Source organism: Vigna angularis, chromosome 2 (assembly GCF_016808095.1).
Source record: "Vigna angularis cultivar LongXiaoDou No.4 chromosome 2, ASM1680809v1, whole genome shotgun sequence".
In the NCBI taxonomy this organism is placed as follows: domain Eukaryota; kingdom Viridiplantae; phylum Streptophyta; class Magnoliopsida; order Fabales; family Fabaceae; genus Vigna; species Vigna angularis.
Window position 1 is genome coordinate 8,649,084 of NC_068971.1, and position 19,418 is coordinate 8,668,501.

At 37.2% G+C, this 19,418-nt stretch overlaps 1 protein-coding gene across 43 annotated transcripts in view; it reads right to left on the reverse strand.

The window, feature by feature from the left end:
• The window catches only part of LOC108327225 (myosin-1), a 57,098-nt gene extending 37,979 nt beyond the window's left edge, over positions 1–19,119 (reverse strand). For 13 of the 43 annotated variants that reach the window (XR_008247414.1, XR_008247417.1, XR_008247402.1 and 10 more), the window contains exons 1-17: positions 14,485–14,696; positions 14,263–14,421; positions 13,075–13,108; positions 12,781–12,905; positions 12,376–12,692; positions 12,154–12,297; positions 11,923–12,072; positions 10,622–10,746; positions 10,217–10,533; positions 9,997–10,138; positions 9,640–9,729; positions 6,953–6,986; positions 6,659–6,783; positions 6,092–6,570; positions 5,860–6,010; positions 4,589–4,727; positions 4,198–4,514 (exon numbers count right to left, since the gene is read on the reverse strand). Coding sequence is in view for 5 of the 43 variants with exons in the window: in XM_052873941.1 (XP_052729901.1) it covers positions 11,935–12,072; positions 12,154–12,297; positions 12,376–12,477; positions 12,740–12,905; positions 13,075–13,108; positions 14,285–14,318 (618 nt within the window). In the remaining 38 variants the exon portion in view is untranslated. Of the gene's footprint in view, positions 1–4,197; positions 4,515–4,588; positions 4,728–5,859; positions 6,011–6,091; positions 6,571–6,658; positions 6,784–6,952; positions 6,987–9,639; positions 9,730–9,771; positions 9,916–9,996; positions 10,139–10,216; positions 10,534–10,621; positions 10,747–11,922; positions 12,093–12,153; positions 12,298–12,375; positions 12,693–12,739; positions 12,906–13,074; positions 13,109–13,905; positions 13,965–14,187; positions 14,422–14,484; positions 14,802–14,875; positions 15,015–15,183; positions 15,218–16,255; positions 16,317–16,377; positions 16,537–16,599; positions 16,917–17,004; positions 17,130–18,242 lie in introns of those variants that run through there. The other 30 variants (XM_052873941.1, XM_052873943.1, XM_052873942.1 and 27 more) reach the window with 28 other exon arrangements.
• Positions 19,120–19,418: the final 299 nt, after the last annotated feature.

The window sequence follows — 19,418 nt, forward strand, 5'->3', positions numbered from 1 at the left end:
AGCCACAATTTCATTGGCCGGCGAGTGGTGGAGGAACTGGGTTTATGGGTGGTTGCAACACCCACCTACGCTGTGAGCTTGGGGGACGGGCGTAAGAAGTGGACAAGTGGACGTTGCGAGAAGGTGGGATTGAAGCTGGGAGACGTTGAGGTGGAGGAAGACATGTATGTGTTTGAACTGGGGGAGTTGATCTGATATTGGGCATTGCTTGGTTGGCAAAATTGGGGGAGGTGGTTATTAATTGGAAAGATATGTACATGCAGTATGTAATGGCAGGTGAGAAAAGGATGATCAAAGGAGATCCAGCGCTTTCAAGACAGTTGGTAGACCCAGACGCACTTGTCAAGATAATGGATGCTGAGTCATGGTTTCTGGTTTGGGAATTGTGCGTAGTGTAGCAGGGGACAGGCGGTGACTTGTTGGGTGAATTGAATGAAAAGCAGCAGGTGGAGATCAGAGTTGTTCTGCAGGCCCACTGATTTTGGTAAAGAAGAAGGACGGAAGCTGGAGATTCTGCATGGATTACAGGGCCTTGAATAAGGCTACAGTCCCAGATAAATTTCCAATTCCGGTTATTGAGGAACTTTTGGATGAGCTCAGGGGGGCAAGGTTCTTCTCTAAGCTGGATTTGAAAGCGGGATATCATCAGATACGCATGGGGAAGAAGATGTCCACAAGACTGCTTTCAGAACGCATCAGGGCTTGTTCGAGTTTTTGGTGATGCCACTTGGATTAACAAATGCACCCGCAACCTTCCAGAGCGCCATGAACAGATTAATGGCACCTTACTTGAGGAAATGGGTGCTCGTTTTTTTTGACGACATATTGGTGTACATCCCTTCATGGGAAGAGCATCTTCAACACTTAAAGTTGGTATTGCAGCTGCTGGAACAGAACAGCTTGGTGGCCAATAAGAAAAAGTGCGAGTTTGGGAAACGGAAAATTCAATACTTGGGACACCAAATATCGGAGAAAGGAGTTGAGATGGACCAAGATAAAATTAAAGTCGTGTTGGAGTGGGAAGAAACCAAAAATTTGAAAGCGTTGAGGGGATTTTTGGGTTTAACGGGGTACTATATGAGATTCGTGCAGAGATATGGGGAATTAGCAAGACCTCTTACGGAATTGTTAAAAAAGGGAAAGTTTGAATGGTCCGAGCGAGCCAAGACAGCCATGGATACTCTGAAGGCTATGATGACATCTGCACCGGTCCTGGCTTTGCCCGATTTCACGTAAGAATTTCACGTGGAGTGTGATGCTTCGTGGTGTGGAGTGGGGGCTGTGTTGATGCAAAATAAGAAACCCATTGCTTTCTTTAGCAAGGTGCTGTCGGAGGGATCTCGAAGTAAGTCTATATACGAGAAAGAGCTTATGGCGGTGGTGTTGGCCATCCAACATTGGCGACCCTATCTATTAGGGAGGAGGTTCGTGGTTCACACCGACCAACGCAGCCTCAAATACTTGCTGGAACAGCGGATAACGAGGCACAACCAACAGAACTGGATAGAAAAGTTGATGGGTTACGATTTTGAAATTGTTTATAAGCTAGGCAGTTCGAACAAGGTTGCAGACGCATTATCTCGGAAAAGACAAGGTTGTATGGAGGAGGCTGAACTGCGAGCTATTTCTAGACCCTACTGGCACAATTTTCAGGAGGTTTTGAAAGAAGTGGAGGAGGATGACACGCTTCGAAAAATAATAGAGGATGTCAGAGGGGCCCCAAATAGCCATGAAGCCTATACGTTGGAGAATGACCGCCTTCACTACAAAGGAAGGCTGGTTTTATCAGCTAAGTCGAGTTGGATTCCCAAGCTCTTGGCAGAGTTTCACGTGACGAGCATTGGCGGCCATTCCGGAGTGTTTCGTACTTACAGAAAGGTAGCTCAATCACTATATTGGCCAGGCATGAAGAAAACAATAACAGAGTTTGTGGCTGCCTGTGTGATTTGTCAGCAGCATAAACATTTAGCTACTTCTCCCCAGGTTCTTTTGCAGCCACTACCTATTCCACAGGCCATTTGGGAAGAGATAAGTCTTGATTTTATTGTGAAGCTACCCAAATCCCAAGGGTTTGACGCAATCTTGGTAGTAGTTGACCGGTTGAGTAAATACAGTCACTTCATAGCACTGAAACAACCTTATTCCGCACGCACGGTGGTTGAGGCTTTCATACAAGACATAGTTAAATTGCATGGGATTCCTACGTCCATAGTCAGTGATAGAGGCCCTCTCTTTTTGAACATTTTCTGGAAAGAGCTTTTCAAGATGCAGGGTACCCAGCTCAACATTAGCACGGCATACCATCCTGATACGGATGGCCAAACTGAGGTGGTGAACAGAATTTTGGAGGGGTATTTGAGGTGTTTTTACTCAGAACAACCGAAGAGGTGGAAGACGATGCTTTCATGGGCTGAATACTGGTATAACACCAGTTATCAAAGTGCAGCAAGGTGCTCCCCTTTTGAAATAGTATACGGACAGCCTCCACCAACTTTGAGTCGTTTTATTCCAGGGGAGACATTGGTGGAATCAGTGGCACAAGATTTGTTAACAAGGGATGAGGCTTTAAAACAATTGAAGTTCATTTACGGCAAGCTCAGGAGGCAATGATCACTCAAGCTAATAGAAGAAGGAAAGAAGCAGATATTCAGGTGGGGGATTGGGTCTATTTAAAAGTTAGACCCCATAGGCAGTCGTCCATGCCTCTTAGGTTGCACCAGAAGCTATATGCCAGCTATTATGGACCTTTCGAGGTGTTACAGCAGGTGGGGAAAGTAGCCTTCCGTTTACAATTACCGGAGGCAGCAAGAATTCATCCAATATTTCACGTGTCACAACTAAAGAAGGCTGTGGGTGAGAAGAGGGTGGAGAAGGCACCTCCGGCAGAGTTACAAGCAGACGGACCCTTGTTTTGGCCGGTGAGAATTTTAGACAGAAGAACAAGGTAGCTGGCATCAGAGGAAATACCTCAGGTGTTGATAGAGTGGCAAGAAGGGGATCAAGAGGGCGCCACCTGGGAAGACGTGGCAACCATACAGGATCAGTATCCTGAATTCAACCTTGGGGTCAAGGTTGTTGGAGGGGAGGGGAGTAATGTCAGGGAACTAATTGTATATAAGAGAAGGAGAAAAGCAACATAGCCTAACTGCTAGGGCAGTTAGGTAGGAGGGGGTTGGGTTTCTGTTAGTCTGTTAGTGGGCTGAATAAAAGGAGGTTAGGAGTTGTATAGTGGGGAGTTTTTTGGAGTCTTATTGATTGTACAAGAACTCTTGGAGTTCTTTGGGTGAGGTTAAGCTCTCTGAGTACCCTGTATTCACCATTTTCTGAATTCTTTTGCAATAAAAGGAGGCTGTATAATTCAGAGAACCTGTGTTGTGGTGTGTTCTAGTGATATTCATAGGTTCTTTATTAAAAGAACCAATCAAACACCCTCAACCAAAGTTCTACCAACAACTCGTCTTTAATAGTTTTTCCCTAAATTTATTTTAGTCCAGATCCAGCACTTGATGACAAGGGCAAGATGAAACAAAATACTCATCTCTATCCCATGAGATTCTGTGTAATTCCCATACAAAAGCCGTCAAAGTTTAGTCAAAATACTAACTAATGCCCCACATGTGAGCCTTGTATGCTGGACCATCTTTAAACTGAACTGGAGACCGAAAAACATAAGACTATTCAAGCAATACATGCACGGATGGTTAAAATAAGGAAAAAGTTAACTTAAATCAGGAAAAAGTTACCTTAAATCATTTCTAGGATGGTTGTGTCAGTAATTGCATAAACATTACGGCTTTCAATTGCCTTACACTTGTAGGTTTCAACCGAGTCATTACCAAAAAAAGGAACTTTCTTACAGGGATTTAAAGCAACCAAAACGGGCCCAGCTTTCGTCTGAATTAAATAGTCATGCACTTAAAGATGTTGTGATTTGGAAACTAAACGAAGAGAGAATATTAGGAAATATAAGCTTACATAGATCATATCTTGGTTGTACCTATATTGCAGGTTGAATAAATCTGCTGGTACATTTAAATAACTAAGTTGCATGAGGTCATCCACTCTATTAAGAATATCGGGATTAGCTGTCACCAACTTATCCTCTTTCACCTTTAAAACCTATGATAGGCTGGACTGTACAATTAATCAGACCAAAAAGAACTTAACAGTCTAGAAAAACAATGTTGCTTATCTTACGTTCCCATCTGGCAGTGAAATGACAGATTCTGGTCCGGAAGTTGTTATTATCTTTACCAGCTCCCAATCCCATTTGGTAGTTGAAGCCATAACTGAAGCTTCTAATATAATGAACTCCAAAAGTAAGACAAACAACCAAAATATTTAAATTATCCATTAATGGGATCAAACAAACTCAATAAAGAAAAAGACTTATTCCCTTTAATATTAAATTATCTTCGTTTGAAAATTTTCAAACATATTATCAAAGCAACGAGGAGTGCATTCTATTCCCAGCTGACCATATCCACAAGCATCCATATTGAATTGAAAAAAACCTAATGAATCAACCAAAAGAATCAATATAATAAATTGGAAATCTTACAAAACGACTCCAGTTCTCATTTCTTACTGTTTTTCCATTACCAAAGGCTTCTAGTATTGGATTAGTCTTTAATATCTCGTTCTCTATTCTGCTTCCTCCACCAAGGGCAGCCAAGTATTGCATTGCAATTTTTGCTGTCTCGGTCTTTCCGACTCTACCCTCACCACTGAATATGTAGATAAAAGGAGTTATTACAAGTTTTATTTCAAAGTCAACTAAGGGCACACTAGGTTTAGGAAACCAGATCGATCACCACATTATGCTGAAAACATTGAGCACCAAATACAAACTTTTCCAATCAATGTACATCTATGAATGGAAAATGAGACAATCACCTTAAATTCGGAGTCCCACCCACTTAAAGTTCCTCTGTTATATAAATGTTAACGTCTCAAGGATGATAGATTGGTAGAGAATAACTAAAAAGAATACCACGAAGAACTACAAGGGAGACCTGATACTAAATAAAATGACACGAAGCAAGCAATTAAACGACAAAACAAATCCATACATCCAGACGCTTGAATGTTGAAATTTTTCAGAAACAAGAGTTTCTTTTTAATCTATAGGAAAATAATATGAAACCAAATTAACGAACAATATGGAAAATTCATTTCGCTTTAGTCTTTAATTTATCTAGAGAACGAGAGCCACTTTAATATTATTTCACTTGGTTAGAAAAAATTTTCAGGGAGCTAAACAGAAAAATGAACCAATGATAAAAAATATTACCAGCTTAAGAAATAAGAAAATTTGACAACTAAAGCTGCTACTAATCCTTTGAACACCCTCAACTATGGTTCTACCAACAACTCCTCTTTAATAGTTTTTGCCTAAATTTATTTTTGTCCTGATCCAGCACTTGATGACAAGGGCAAGCTGAAAGAAAATACTCATCTCTATCCCATGAGATTCTGTGTAAATCCCATACAAAAGCCGTAAATATTTAGTCAAAATACTGAGTAAGACCCCACATGTGAGCCTTGTATACTGGACCATCTTTAAACTCAAGTGGAGAGCAAAAAACTGAAAACTAATACACAAGCAATACATGCATAGATTGAAACTGAAATTAAAACATACACTGAAGCATGTCTTAAAGAAGCAACAAACACCAAATAGTTTTCGATTACCTATCACTCGGAAAAATAGAATTAATCAAGAAATACTAACCTTATAATTATGATTAATTCACTTCATTTGTAAGCAAAGCAGTACAAGGGTATACGTTAAAATCAATGGAAACAGCATGACTTTTTGAAACTTCATCCAAAAATGAAAAATAAGGAAAAAGTTACCTCAAATCATTTCTAGGATGGTTGTGTCGGTAATTGCATAAACATGAGGGCTTTCAATTGCCTTACACTGGTAGGTTTCAATATAGTCATTACCAAAAACAGGAACTTTCTTAAAGGGATTTACAGCAACCAAAACGGGCCCAGCTTTCGTCTGAATTAAATAGTCATGCACTTAAAGATATTATGATTTGGAAACTAAAGGAAGAGAGAAAATTACAAGATATAAGCTTACATAGATCATATCTTGGTTGTGTCTATATTGCAGGTTGAATAAAACTGCTGCTTCATTTAAATAACTAGGTTGCATGAGGTCATCCACTCCATTAAGAATGTCCGGACTACCTGGCACCACATTATCCTCTTTCACCTTTAAAACCTAAGATAGGGTGGAGTGTACAATTAATCAGATCAAAAAGCACTTAACAGTCGAGACAAACAATGTTGCGTAACTTAGTTTCCCATCTGGCAGTGAAATGACAGATTCAACTCCGGAAGTTGTTATTATCTTTACCAGCTCCCAATCCCCATTTGGTATTTGAAGCCATAACTGAAGCTTCTGATATAATGAACTCCAAAACTAAGACAAACAATCAAAAAATTTAAATTATCCATTAATGGGATCAAACAAACTCAATAAAGAAAAGCAACGAGGAGTGCATTCTATTCCAAGCTGAGCATATCCACAAGCATCCATATTGAATTGAAAGAAACCTAATGAATCAACGAAAAGAATCAATATAATAAATTGGAAATCTTACAAAACGACTCAAGTTGTAATTTCTTAATGTTTTTCCATTACCAAAGGCTTGTAGTATTGGATTAGTCTTTAATATCTCGTTCTCTATTCCGCTTCCTCCACCAAGGGCAGCCAAGTATTGCATTGCTATTTTTGCTGTCTCGGTCTTTCCGACTCCACCCTCACGACTGAATATGTAGATAAAAGGAGTTATTACAAGTTTTATTTCAAAGTCAACTAAGGGCATACTAGGTTTAGGAAACCAGATTGATCACCACATTATGCTGAAAACATTGAGCAACAAATACAAACTTTACCAATCAAAGTACATCTATGAATGGAAAATTAGACAATCACCTTAAATTCGGAGTCTCACCCAATAAAAGTTCCTCTGTTAAATAAATGTTAACGTGTCAAGGATGATAGATTGGTAGCAAATAACTAAAAAGAATACAACGAAGAACTACAAGGGAGACCTGATACCAAATAAAATTACACGAAACAAGCAATTAAACCACAAAAAAAATCCATACATCCAGACGCTGGAAAGTTGAAATTTTTAAGAAACAAGAGTTTCTATTTAATCTATATGAAAATAATATCAAACCAAATTAACGAACAATATGGAAAATGCATTTCTCTTTAGTCTTTCATTTATCTAGAGAACGAGAGCAACTTTAATACTGTTAGAATTATTGTATTTGTATTTAGATGTGAGTTGTGAGTGTGCTGTATGTGAGTGTGTGTGAGGTGTGTACCACTCACTTAATCCTATAAGTATAGGATTAAGGAGAAGGGTGTAAGTAAACCAAGTTATTCAATATACATTTTAATTTAACATGGTATGAGAGCAGGTTCTCTGATCCTTCTCTGTGGTCTTTGCCGTCTGCCGGCGGCCGGCCGCCATGGCCGCCGGCAGCCCTAAAATCACCGCTGGCAGCCCCTAAAATTACCGCCGGCAGCCCCTAAAATTTCTATCGTGGGTTGTCCACCAATACTGTCACTACTGTTTGCACTTGTCCGGTGCCGTTTTTTGCGGTTATCTCTCATCTGTCCGCTGCTGTCCGCCACCGTCGTCACCGCCGGCAGCCCTCAAATTTCAGTCGGCATTTCTCTTCTTCTTAAATCTGCGCCACAGTCGACACCAATCTAGACCCAGCCAGCCACTGCTGTCGCCGCCTCTTTCCGCAGCCGTCGCTGCTAACTCCGTCACCGCCGGCCGCCGCTGCCGCCACCGCCGACCACCGTCACAGTTCCGACGGGTGACCTGCGGATCTGGACAATCTCTTCGAGCGACGACCAACCACGCCGGTTTCGAGAGCCAGTTCTCAGTCACGCGCCGCCACGCAGTGCTTCTTTCCGGCCAGTTCGTCGCCGGCCACCGTCACCGTTCCGACCGGCGACCACTGGATCTGGTTCGCCTCTTCCCGCGATGGCCAACCCCGCCGGTGCCGGCATCTGATTCTTCCACACGCTCCGCCACGCGCCGCTTCTTCGTACGCTGCGAACAGACGCGTACAGCTCACGCGCCGCCCTCTGCTCGCCGGAAAGTCTCCGCGACACCTCCATAGCCGTCGTCTGGACCTCCTCTCTATGTTCAGACTCTCAGAGCAGACATTGCTGCAATCTTCGTTTTCGCTTCCCGGCGCCGTTTCCGCTGTCCAGGCACCGTTTCCGCTGTCCAGGCGCCATTTCCGCTGTCCAGGCGCCGTTTCCGCTGTCCAGGCGCCTATTGTCCGCTGTGCAGGCGCCGTTTTGCTGCTGTTCAGGCGCCGTTTTGCTGCTCTGTTTTGCTGCTGTCCAGGCACCGTTTTGCCGCTGTCTGGCACCGTTTTGCCTTGTTGTAACAGCTCATGTGAGCTCATGTGGAGTTGTTCTTTGAGACCGTCCGCTGAACTGAACTTCCGAAGTTATGGGTTTCAGATTTGTCCAAACCCTCGTACGGATCGGTTCTCACCCATTCTTCCACCTTCACGTTCATGTTGTTCAGTCGTGAGGGGGAGTATGCTTCCAACCACTGTAAGTCCCCATCACCTCGTCAGTCAGTGATGGCATGCAGGCCCCATCAGTCAGTGCTAGATGGCCGTCCCTGTAAGTCCCCATCATCTCGTCAATTAGTGATGGCAGTCCCTGTAGTTTTGTCGCTTCCAGCCACTACATGCCCCATCAGAAAGTGATGACAATTTAGTCCCTACAGTGAGGGGGAGTATCATTCCAAGACAACACTGCAAAGGAAATCTCGTGTGTTTGAAGACTTTCCAAGTTGAAGTTTCTTAGTGCTTGTATTTGCAATTTGGTTGATTGATGTTATTTCCATTTGAGTGTGTTTATTCCAAGCTTGGCTCATACAATATGTATGATCCAGCTTGAGGGGGAGTGTTAAAATTATTGTATTTGTATTTAGATGTGAGTTGTGAGTGTGCTGTATGTGAGTGTGTGTGAGGTGTGTACCACTCACTTAATCCTATAAGTATAGGATTAAGGAGAAGGGTGTAAGTAAACCAAGTTATTCAATATACATTTTAATTTAACAAATACTATTTCACTTGGTTAGATAAATATTTCAGGGACCTAACAGAAAAATGAACCAATGATAAAAAATATTACCAGCTTAAGAAATAAGAAAATTTGACAACTAAAGCTGCGACTAATCGTTTGAACACCCTCAACTAAAGTTCTACCAACAACTCCTCTTTAACAGTTTTTCCCTAAATTTATTTTAGTCCTGATCCAGCACTTGATGACAAGGGCAAGATGAACAAAAAACTCATCTCTATCCCATGAGATTCTGTGTAATTCCCATACAAAAGCCGTCAAAGTTTAGTCAAAATACTAACTAAGGCCCCACATGTGAGCCTTGTATGCTGGACCATCTTTAAACTGAAGTGGAGACCGAAAAACATAAGACTATTCAAGCAATACATGCACAGATTGAAATTGAAATGAAAACATACACTGAAGGATCTCTTAAAGAAGCAACAAACCCCAAATAGTTTTCGATTACCAGTCACTCGGAAAAATAGAATTAATCAAGAAATACTAACCTTATAATTATGATTGATTCCCTTCATTTGTAAGCAAAGCAGTACAAGGGTATACTTTAAAATGAATGGAAACAGCTTGGCTTTTTGAAACTTCATCCAAATATGAAAAATAAGGAAAAAGTTACCTCAAATCATTTCTACGATGGTTGTGTCGGTAATTGCATAAACATGAGGGCATTCAATTGCCTTACATTTGTAGGTTTCAATATAGTCATTACCAAAAAAAGGAACTTTCTTAACGGGATTTACAGCAACCAAAACGGGCCCAGCTTTCGTCTGAATTAAATAGTCATGCACTTTAAGATGTTATGATTTAGAAACTAAATGAACAGAGAAAATTAGGAGATATAAACTTACATAAATCATATCTTGGTTGTCTATATTGCAGGTTGAATAAAACTGCTGGTTCATTTAAATAACTAAGATGCATGAGGTCATCCACTCCATTAAGAATGTCGGGAATAGCTGGCACCAAATTATCCTCTTTCACCTTTAAAACCTATGATAAGGTGGAGTGAACAATTAATCAGACCAAAAAGAACTTAACAGTCTAGAGAAACAATGTTGCGTATCTTACTTTCCCATCTGGCAGTGAAATGACAGATTCAGCTCCGTATGTTGTTATTATCTTTACCAGCTCCCAATCCACATTTGGAAGTTGAAGCCATAACGGAAGCATCTGATATAACAAACTCAAAAAGTAAGACAAACAAGTATAAAATTTAAATTATCCATTAATGGGATCAAACAAACTAAATAAAGAAAAGATTGATTCCCTTTAATATTAAATTATCTTCGTTTGAAAATTTTCAAACATATTATCAAAGCAATGAGGAGTGCATTCTATTCCCAGCTGAGCATATCCACTAGCATCCATATTGAATTGAAAGAAACCTAATGAATCAACCAAAAGAATCAATATAACAAATTTCAAATCTCAAAAAACGACTAAAATTGCCATTTCTTAATGCTTTTCCATTACCAAAGGCTTCTAGTATTGGATTACTCTTTAATATCTCGTTCTCTATTCCGCTTCCTCCACCAAGGGCAGCAGAGTATTGCATTGCTATTTTTGCTGTCTCGATCTTTCCGACTCCACCCTCACCACTGAATATGTAGATAAAAGGAGTTATTACAAGTTTTATTTCAACGACAACTAAGGGAACACTAGGCTTACGAAACCAGATTGATCACCACATTATGCTGAAAACATTGAGAACAAATACAAACTTTTCCAATTAAAGTACATCTATGCATGGAAAATGAGATAATCACCATAAATTCGGGATCTCACCCACTAAAAGTTCCTCTGTTAAATAAATGTTAACGTGTCAAGAATGATAGATTGGTAGCGAATCACTAAAAGAATACCACGAAGAACTACAAGGGAGACCTGATACTAAATAAAATGACACGAAGCAAGCAATTAAACAACAAAACAAATCCATACCTCCAGCCGCTTGAAAGTTGAAATTTTTAAGACAAAAAAGTTTCTTTTTAATCAATATGAAAATAATATCAAACCAAATTAACAAACAACAAAGAAAATGCATTTCGCTTTAGTCTTTCATTTATCTAGAGAACAAAATGGAAAATGCATTAGTCTTTAGTCTTTCATTTATCTAGACAACAAGAGCCATTTAATATTATTTCACTTGGTTAGATAAATTTTTCAGCGAGCTAAACAGAAAAATGAACCAATGACAAAAAATATTACCAGCTTAAGAAATAAGAAAATTTGACAACAACAGTTGCTACTAATCCTTTGAACACCCTCAACTAAAGTTCTACCAACAACTTCTCTTTAATAGTTTTTTCCTAAATTTATTTTAGTCCTGATCTAGCACTTGATGACAAGGGCAAGATGAAAGAAAATACTCATCTCTATCCCATGAAATTCTGTGTAAATCCCATACAACAGCCGTAGAGGTTTAGTCAAATTACTGGGTAAGGCCCCACTTGTGAGCCTTGTATGCTGGACCATCTTTAAGCAGAAGTGGAGAGCGAAAAACTGAAGACTAATATTCAAGCAATACATGCACAGATTGAAACTGAAATTAAAACATACACCGAAGCATCTCTTAAAGAACCAACGAACACCAAATAGTTTTCGATTACCTGTCACTCGGAAAAATAGAATTAATCAAGAAATACTAACCTTATAATTATTATTGATTCACTTCATTTGTAAGGAAAGCAGTACAAGGGTATACTTTAAAATTAATGGAAACAGCTTGACTTTTTGAAACTTCATCCAAATATGCAAAATAAGGAAAAAGTTACCTCAAATTATTTCTAGGATGGTTGTGTCGGTAATTGCATAAACATGACGACTTTCAATTGCCTTACACTTGTAGGTTTCAATATGGTCATTACCAAAGAAAGGAACTTCTTAAAGCGATTTACAGCAACCAAAACAGGCCCAGCTTTCGTCTGAATTAAATAGTCATGCACTTAAAGATGTTATGATTTGGAAACTAAACGAAGAGAGAATATTAGGAGATATAAGCTTACATAGATCATATCTTGGTTGTATCTATATTGCAGGATGAATAAATCTGCTGGTACATTTAAATAACTAAGTTCCATGAGGTCATCCACTCCATTAAGAATGTCGGGAATAGCTGGCACCAAATTATCCTCTTTCACCTTTAAAACCTATGATAAGGTGGAGTGTACAATTAATCAGACCAAAAAGATCTTAACAGTCTAGAGAAACAATGTTGCGTATCTTACTTTCCCATCTGGCAGTGAAATGACAGATTCAGCTCCGTATGTTGTTATTATCTTTACCAGCTCCCAATCCACATTTGGAAGTTGAAGCCATAACGGAAGCATCTGATATAACGAACTCAAAAAGTAAGACAAACAAGTATAAAATTTAAATTATCCATTAATGGGATCAAACAAACTAAATAAAGAAAAGATTGATTCCCTTTAATATTAAATTATCTTCGTTTGAAAATTTTCAAACATATTATCAAAGCAATGAGGAGTGCATTCTATTCCCAGCTGAGCATATCCACTAGCATCCATATTGAATTGAAAGAAACCTAATGAATCAACCAAAAGAATCAATATAACAAATTGCAAATCTTACAAAACGACTCAAATTGTCATTTCTTAATGCTTTTCCATTACCAAAGGCTTCTAGTATTGGATTAGTTTTTACTATCTTGTTCTCTATTCCGCTTCCTCCTCCAAGGACAACCAAGTATTGCATTGCTATTTTTGCTGTCTCGGTCTTTCCGACTCCACCCTCACCACTGAATATGTAGATAAAAGGAGTTATTGCAAGTTTTATTTCAAAGTCAACTAAGGGCACACTAGATTTATGAAACCAGATTGATCACCACATTATGCTGAAAACATTGAGCAACAAATACAAACTTTACCAACCGAAGTACATCTATGAATGGAAAGTGAGACAATCACCTTAAATTCGGAGCCTCACCCACTAAAAGTTCCTCTGTTAAATAAATGTTAACGTGTCAAGGATGATAGATTGCTAGCAAATAACTAAAAAGAATACAACAAAGAACTACAAGGGAGACCTCATACCAAATAAAATTACACGAAACAAGTAATTAAACCACAAATCAAATCCATACATCCAGACGCTTGAAAGTTGAAATTTTTAAGAAACGTGAGTTTCTTTTTAATCTATACGAAAATAATATCAAATAACGAACAATATGGAAAATGCATTTCTCTTTAGTCTTTCATCTATCTAGAGAACGAGAGGCACTTTAATATTATTTCACTTGGTTAGATAAATTTTTCAGCGAGCTTAAAGAGAAAAATGAACCCATGATAAAAAATATTACCAGCTTAAGAAATAAGAAAATTTGACAACTAAAGTTGCTACTAATCCTTTGAACACCCTCAACTAAAGTTCTACCAACAACTCCTCTTTAATAGTTTTTTCCGAAATTTATTTTAGTCCTGATCCAGCACTTGATGACAAGGGAAAGATGAAAGAAAATACTAATCTCTATCCCATGAGATTCTGTGTAAATCCCATACAAAAGCCGTAAATGTTTAGTCAAAATACTGAATAAGGTCCCACATGAGCCTTGTATGCTGGACCATCTTTAAACTGAAGTGGAGAGCGAAAAACGGAAGACTAGTATTCAAGCAATACATACACAGATTGAAACTGAAATTAAAACATACAGTGAAGCATCTCTAAAACAAGTAACGAACACCAAATAGTTTTGGGTTACCAGTCACTCGGAAAAATAGAATTAATCAAGAAATACTAACTTTATAATTATGATTGATTCCCTTCATTTGTAAGCAAAGCAGTACAAGGGTATACTTTAAAATGAATGGAAACAGCTTGACTCTTCGAAACTTCATCCAAATATGAAAAATAAGGAAAAAGTTACCTTAAATCATTTCTAGGATGGTTGTGTCACTAATTGCATAAACATGAGGGCTTTCAATTGCCTTACACTTGTAGGTTTCAACCGAGTCATTACCAAAAAAAGGAACTTTCTTACAGGGATTTAAAGCAACCAAAATGGGCCCAGCTTTTGTCTGAATTAAATAGTCATGCACTTAAAGATGTTATGATTTGGAAACTAAACGAAGAGAGAATATTAGGAGATATAAGCTTACATAGATCATATCTTGGTTGTACCTATATTGCAGGTTGAATAAATCTGCTGGTACATTTAAATAACTAAGTTCCATGAGGTCATCCACTCCATTAAGAATCTCGGCATTAGCTGTCACCAACTTATCCTCTTTCACCTTTAAAACCTATGATAAGCTGGACTGTACAATTAATCAGACCAAAAAGAACTTAACAGTCTTTAGAAACAATGTTGCGTATCTTACGTTCCCATCTGGCAGTGAAATGACAGATTCTGGTCCGGAAGTTGTTATTATCTTTACCAGCTCCCAATCCCATTTAGTAGTTGAAGCCATAACTGAAGCTTCTGATATAATGAACTCCAAAAGTAAGACAAACAACCAAAATATTTAAATTATCCATTAATGGGATCAAACAAACTCAATAAAGAAAAAGACTTATTCCCTTTAATATTAAATTATCTTCGTTTGAAAATTTTCAAACATATTATCAAAGCAACGAGGAGTGCATTCTATTCCCAGCTGACCATATCCACAAGCATCCATATTGAATTGAAAGAAACCTAATGAATCAACCAAAAGAATCAATATAATAAATTGGAAATCTTACAAAACGACTCAAGTTCTCATTTCTTACTGTTTTTCCATTACCAAAGCCTTCTAGTATTGGATTAGTCTTTAATATCTCGTTCTCTATTCTGCTTCCTCCACCAAGGGCAGCCAAGTATTGCATTGCTATTTTTGCTGTCCCGGTCTTTCCGAGTCTACCCTCACCACTGAATATGTAGATAAAAGGAGTTATTACAAGTTTTATTTCAAAGTCAACTAAGGGCACACTAGGTTTAGGAAACCAGATCGATCACCACATTATGCTGAAAACATTGAGCACCAAATACAAACTTTTCCAATCAATGTACATCTATGAATGGAAAATGAGACAATCACCTTCAATTCGGAGTCCCACCCACTTAAAGTTCCTCTGTTATATAAATGTTAACGTGTCAAGGATGATAGATTGGTAGAGAATAACTAAAAAGAATACCACGAAGAACTACAAGGGAGACCTGATACTAAATAAAATGACACGAAGCAAGGAATTAAACGACAAAACAAATCCATACATCCAGACGCTTGAATGTTGAAATTTTTAAGAAGCAAGAGTTTCTTTTTAATCTATAGGAAAATAATATGAAACCAAATTAACGAACAATATGGAAAATGCATTTCGCTTTAGTCTTTAATTTATCTAGAGAACGAGAGCCACTTTAATATTATTTCACTTGGTTAGAAAAAATTTTCAGGGAGCTAAACAGAAAAATGAACCAATGATAAAAATTATTACCAGCTTAAGAAATAAGAAAATTTGACAACTAAAGCTGCTACTAATCCTTTGAACACCCTCAACTAAAGTTCTACCAACAACTCCTCTTTAATAGTTTTTGCCTAAATTTATTTTGGTCCTGATCCAGCACTTGATGACAAGGGCAAGATGAAAGAAAATACTCATCTCTATCCCATGATATTCTGTGTAAATCCCATACAAAAGCCGTAAAGGTTTAGTCAAAATACTGAGTAAGGCCCCACTTGTGAGCCTTGTATGCTGGACCATCTTTAAACAGAGGTGGAGAGCGAAAAACTGAAGACTAATATTCAAGCAATACATGCACAGATTGAAACTGAAATTAAAACATACACTGAAGCATCTCTTAAAGAAGCAACGAACACCAAATAGTTTTGGATTCCAGTCACTCGGAAAAATAGAACTAATCAAGAAATACTAATATTAAAATTATGATTGATTCACTTCATTTGTAGGCAAAGCAGTACAAGGGTATAGTTTAAAATGAATTGAAACAGCTTGACTTTTGAAACTTCATCCAAACATGCAAATATAAAGAAAAAGTTACCTCAAATCATTTCTAGGATGGTTGTGTCGGTAATTGTATAAACATGAGGGCTTTCAATTGCCTTACAGTTGTATGTTTCAATATAGTCATTACCAAAGAAAGGAACTTACTTAAAGGGATTGACAGCAACCAAAACGGGCCCAGCTTTCGTCTGAATTAAATAGTCATGCACTTAAAGATGTTATGATTTGGAAACTAAACAAAGAGAGAATATTAGGAGATATAAGCTTACATAGATCATATCTTGGTTGTATCTATATTGCAGGATGAATAAATCTGCTGGTACATTTAAATAACTAAGTTCCATGAGGTCATCCACTCCATTAAGAATGTTGGGATTAGCTGGCACCAAATTATCCTCTTTCACCTTTAAAACCTATGATAGGCTGGACTGTACAATTAATCAGACCAAAAAGAACTTAACAGTCTAGAGAAACAATGTTGCGTATCTTACTTTCCCATCTGGCAGTGAAATGAGAGATTCAGCTCCGGAAGTTGTTATTATCTTTACCAGCTCCCAATCCCCATTTGGTAGTTGAAGCCATAACTGAAGTTTCTGATATAATGAACTCCAAAAGTAAGACAAACAAGAAAAAAATTTAAATTATCCATTAATGGGATCAAACAAACTCAATAAAGAAAACACTGATTCCCTGTAATATTAAGTTATCTTCGTTTGAAAATTTTCAAACATATTATCAAAGCAATGAGGAGTGCATTCTATTCCCAGCTGAGCATATCCACTAGCATCCATATTGAATTGAAAGAAACCTAATGAATCAACCAAAAGAATCAATATAACAAATTGCAAATCTTACAAAACGACTCAAATTGTCATTTCTTAATGCTTTTCCATTACCAAAGGCTTCTAGTATTGGATTAGTTTTTAATATCTCGTTCTCTATTCCGCTTCCTCCTCCAAGGGCAGTCAAGTATTGCATTACTATTTTTGCTGTCTCGGTCTTTCCGACTCCACCCTCACCACTGAATATGTAGATAAAAGGAGTTATTACAAGTTTTATTTCAAAGTCAACTAAGGGTACACTAGGTTTATGAAACCAGATTGATCACCACATTATGCTGAAAACATTGAGCAACAAATACAAACTTTACCAATCAAAGTACATCTATGAATAGAAAATGAGACAATCACCTTAAATTCGTAGTCTCACCCACTAAAAGTTACTTTGTTAAATAAATGTTAACGTGTCAAGTATGATAGATTGGTAGCAAATAAGTAAAAAGAATACAACGAAGAACTACAAGGGAGACCTGATACCAAATAAAATTACACGAAACAACCAATTAAACCACAAATCAAATCTATACATCCAGACGCTTGAAAGTTGAAATTTTTAAGAAACATGAGTTTCTTTTTAATCTATACGAAAATAATATCAAACCAAATTAACGAACAATATGGAAAATGCATTTCTCTTTAGTCTTTCATCTATCTAGAGAACGAGAGCCACTTTAATATTATTTCACTTGGTTAGATAAATTTTTCAGCGAGCATAAAGAGAAAAATGAACCGATGATAAAAAATATTACCAGCTTAAGAAATAAGAAAATTTGACAACTAAAGTTGCTACTAATCCTTTGAACACCCTCAACTAGAGTTCTACCAACAACTCCTCTTCAATAGATTTTTCCTAAATTTATTTTAGTCCTGATCCAGCACTTGATGACAAGGGCAAGATGAAAGAAAATACTCATCTCTATCCCATGAGATTCTGTGTAAATCCCATACAAAAGCCGTAAATGTTTAGTCAAAATACTGAGTAAATCTATGAATGGAAAATGAGACAATCACCTTAAATTCGGAGTCTCACCCACCTAAAGTTCCTTTGTTATATAAATGTTAACGTGTCAAGGATGATAGATTGGTAGGGAATAACTAAAAAGAATACCACGAAGAACTACAAGGGAGACCTGATACTAAATAAAATTACACGAAGAAAGCAATTAAACGACAAAACAAATTCAAGAACTTGGGATAACGTAGTAATACTACTGAAAGAAATCGGGAAAATGCTTCTTTTTTCGGTAATAAATACATGGATGTCCATAACCACAACTGCGGATGGAATTCCCAACCTTAATCACCTTCTGATATATTTCTTTGTGTGTCAACCAGTTGTACTTGTCTGCCTATAGAGTCACGAAAAGGAAATTCAAGTAAGTTATAAGTGAAAAATGGTCAAGCGATGTCAAGAAAAATTTCAGAACACAAGACTCAATCGGTAGTCAAAACATCACCTGTCCATTCAAAATTTTTAGGCAACAAAGCATTGGATATTTGTCAGCAGACAATATGTAAAAGTACAACTCAGAACTGAATTGACTAATATTTTATTAATACAAGTCATAAGTTCGGTTGAGGGTAACATTGATCTGGATCAACACCCACTCCTAAACCAAGTAAAAGACTAAACAAGTACTAAGAAAAAACAAGAACATAAGACCTAATAACAAAATATAAAGAAAGACTCCACAAACAAAAGGAGTCCAAGAACAATATCGATTGTCCAGAAAAAGCAAATATAAGAAGGAAAAAAAAACAGGATACAGCAAACAAGAAAACAGAAAGCACAAATAACACGTAACATTTCATAAAATGCAAATAAAACAATTACAGAGACAAGAGAACTAGGTATGACTGAAATAGAAAAACCTTTAAGCCAGTAATGTTCAGTGATCCACCTTCAAACAAACAAAAAGTTCTTGAAAATAAACAGAAAAAAAAAGAAAGAGAAGAAAAATAATACAAAAGACGACGAAAATGAAATCCTCTTCTGCTTTATCCAATCTCATATCTTTCCACCACAACACAATTGCAAAAGTTAATAATTTGGAAAACATCCGAAACTAAACTATATGATCGTTAAGGAAAAAAAAAGGAAAGATAAAGAGAAAGAGAAATGTGATTTTCCCGCACTTCCTCTGCACTCATCAATTCAATTTACTGATTGCCGTTTATACCCTTTCAACATTTTTAACCCACTTTCAAACCTTATATATATATATATATATATATATATATATATATATATTATTCTGCTTTTTTTTAATTTTTTAAAACGGAAAGGACAAAATAAAAATTTAAACTATAGAAAATTAATTTAAAAAAAAAATTTAAATATTAAGCTTAAGTTTTAATTTCTTTAAAAGGGAAAAACACAAAAAATAATTAAGAGTAAATAAAAATTGGTTTTGTAATAAAATTTGAAATTGAATTTTTTTTATCGATTTTTCCAAAAAATTAACTTTTGA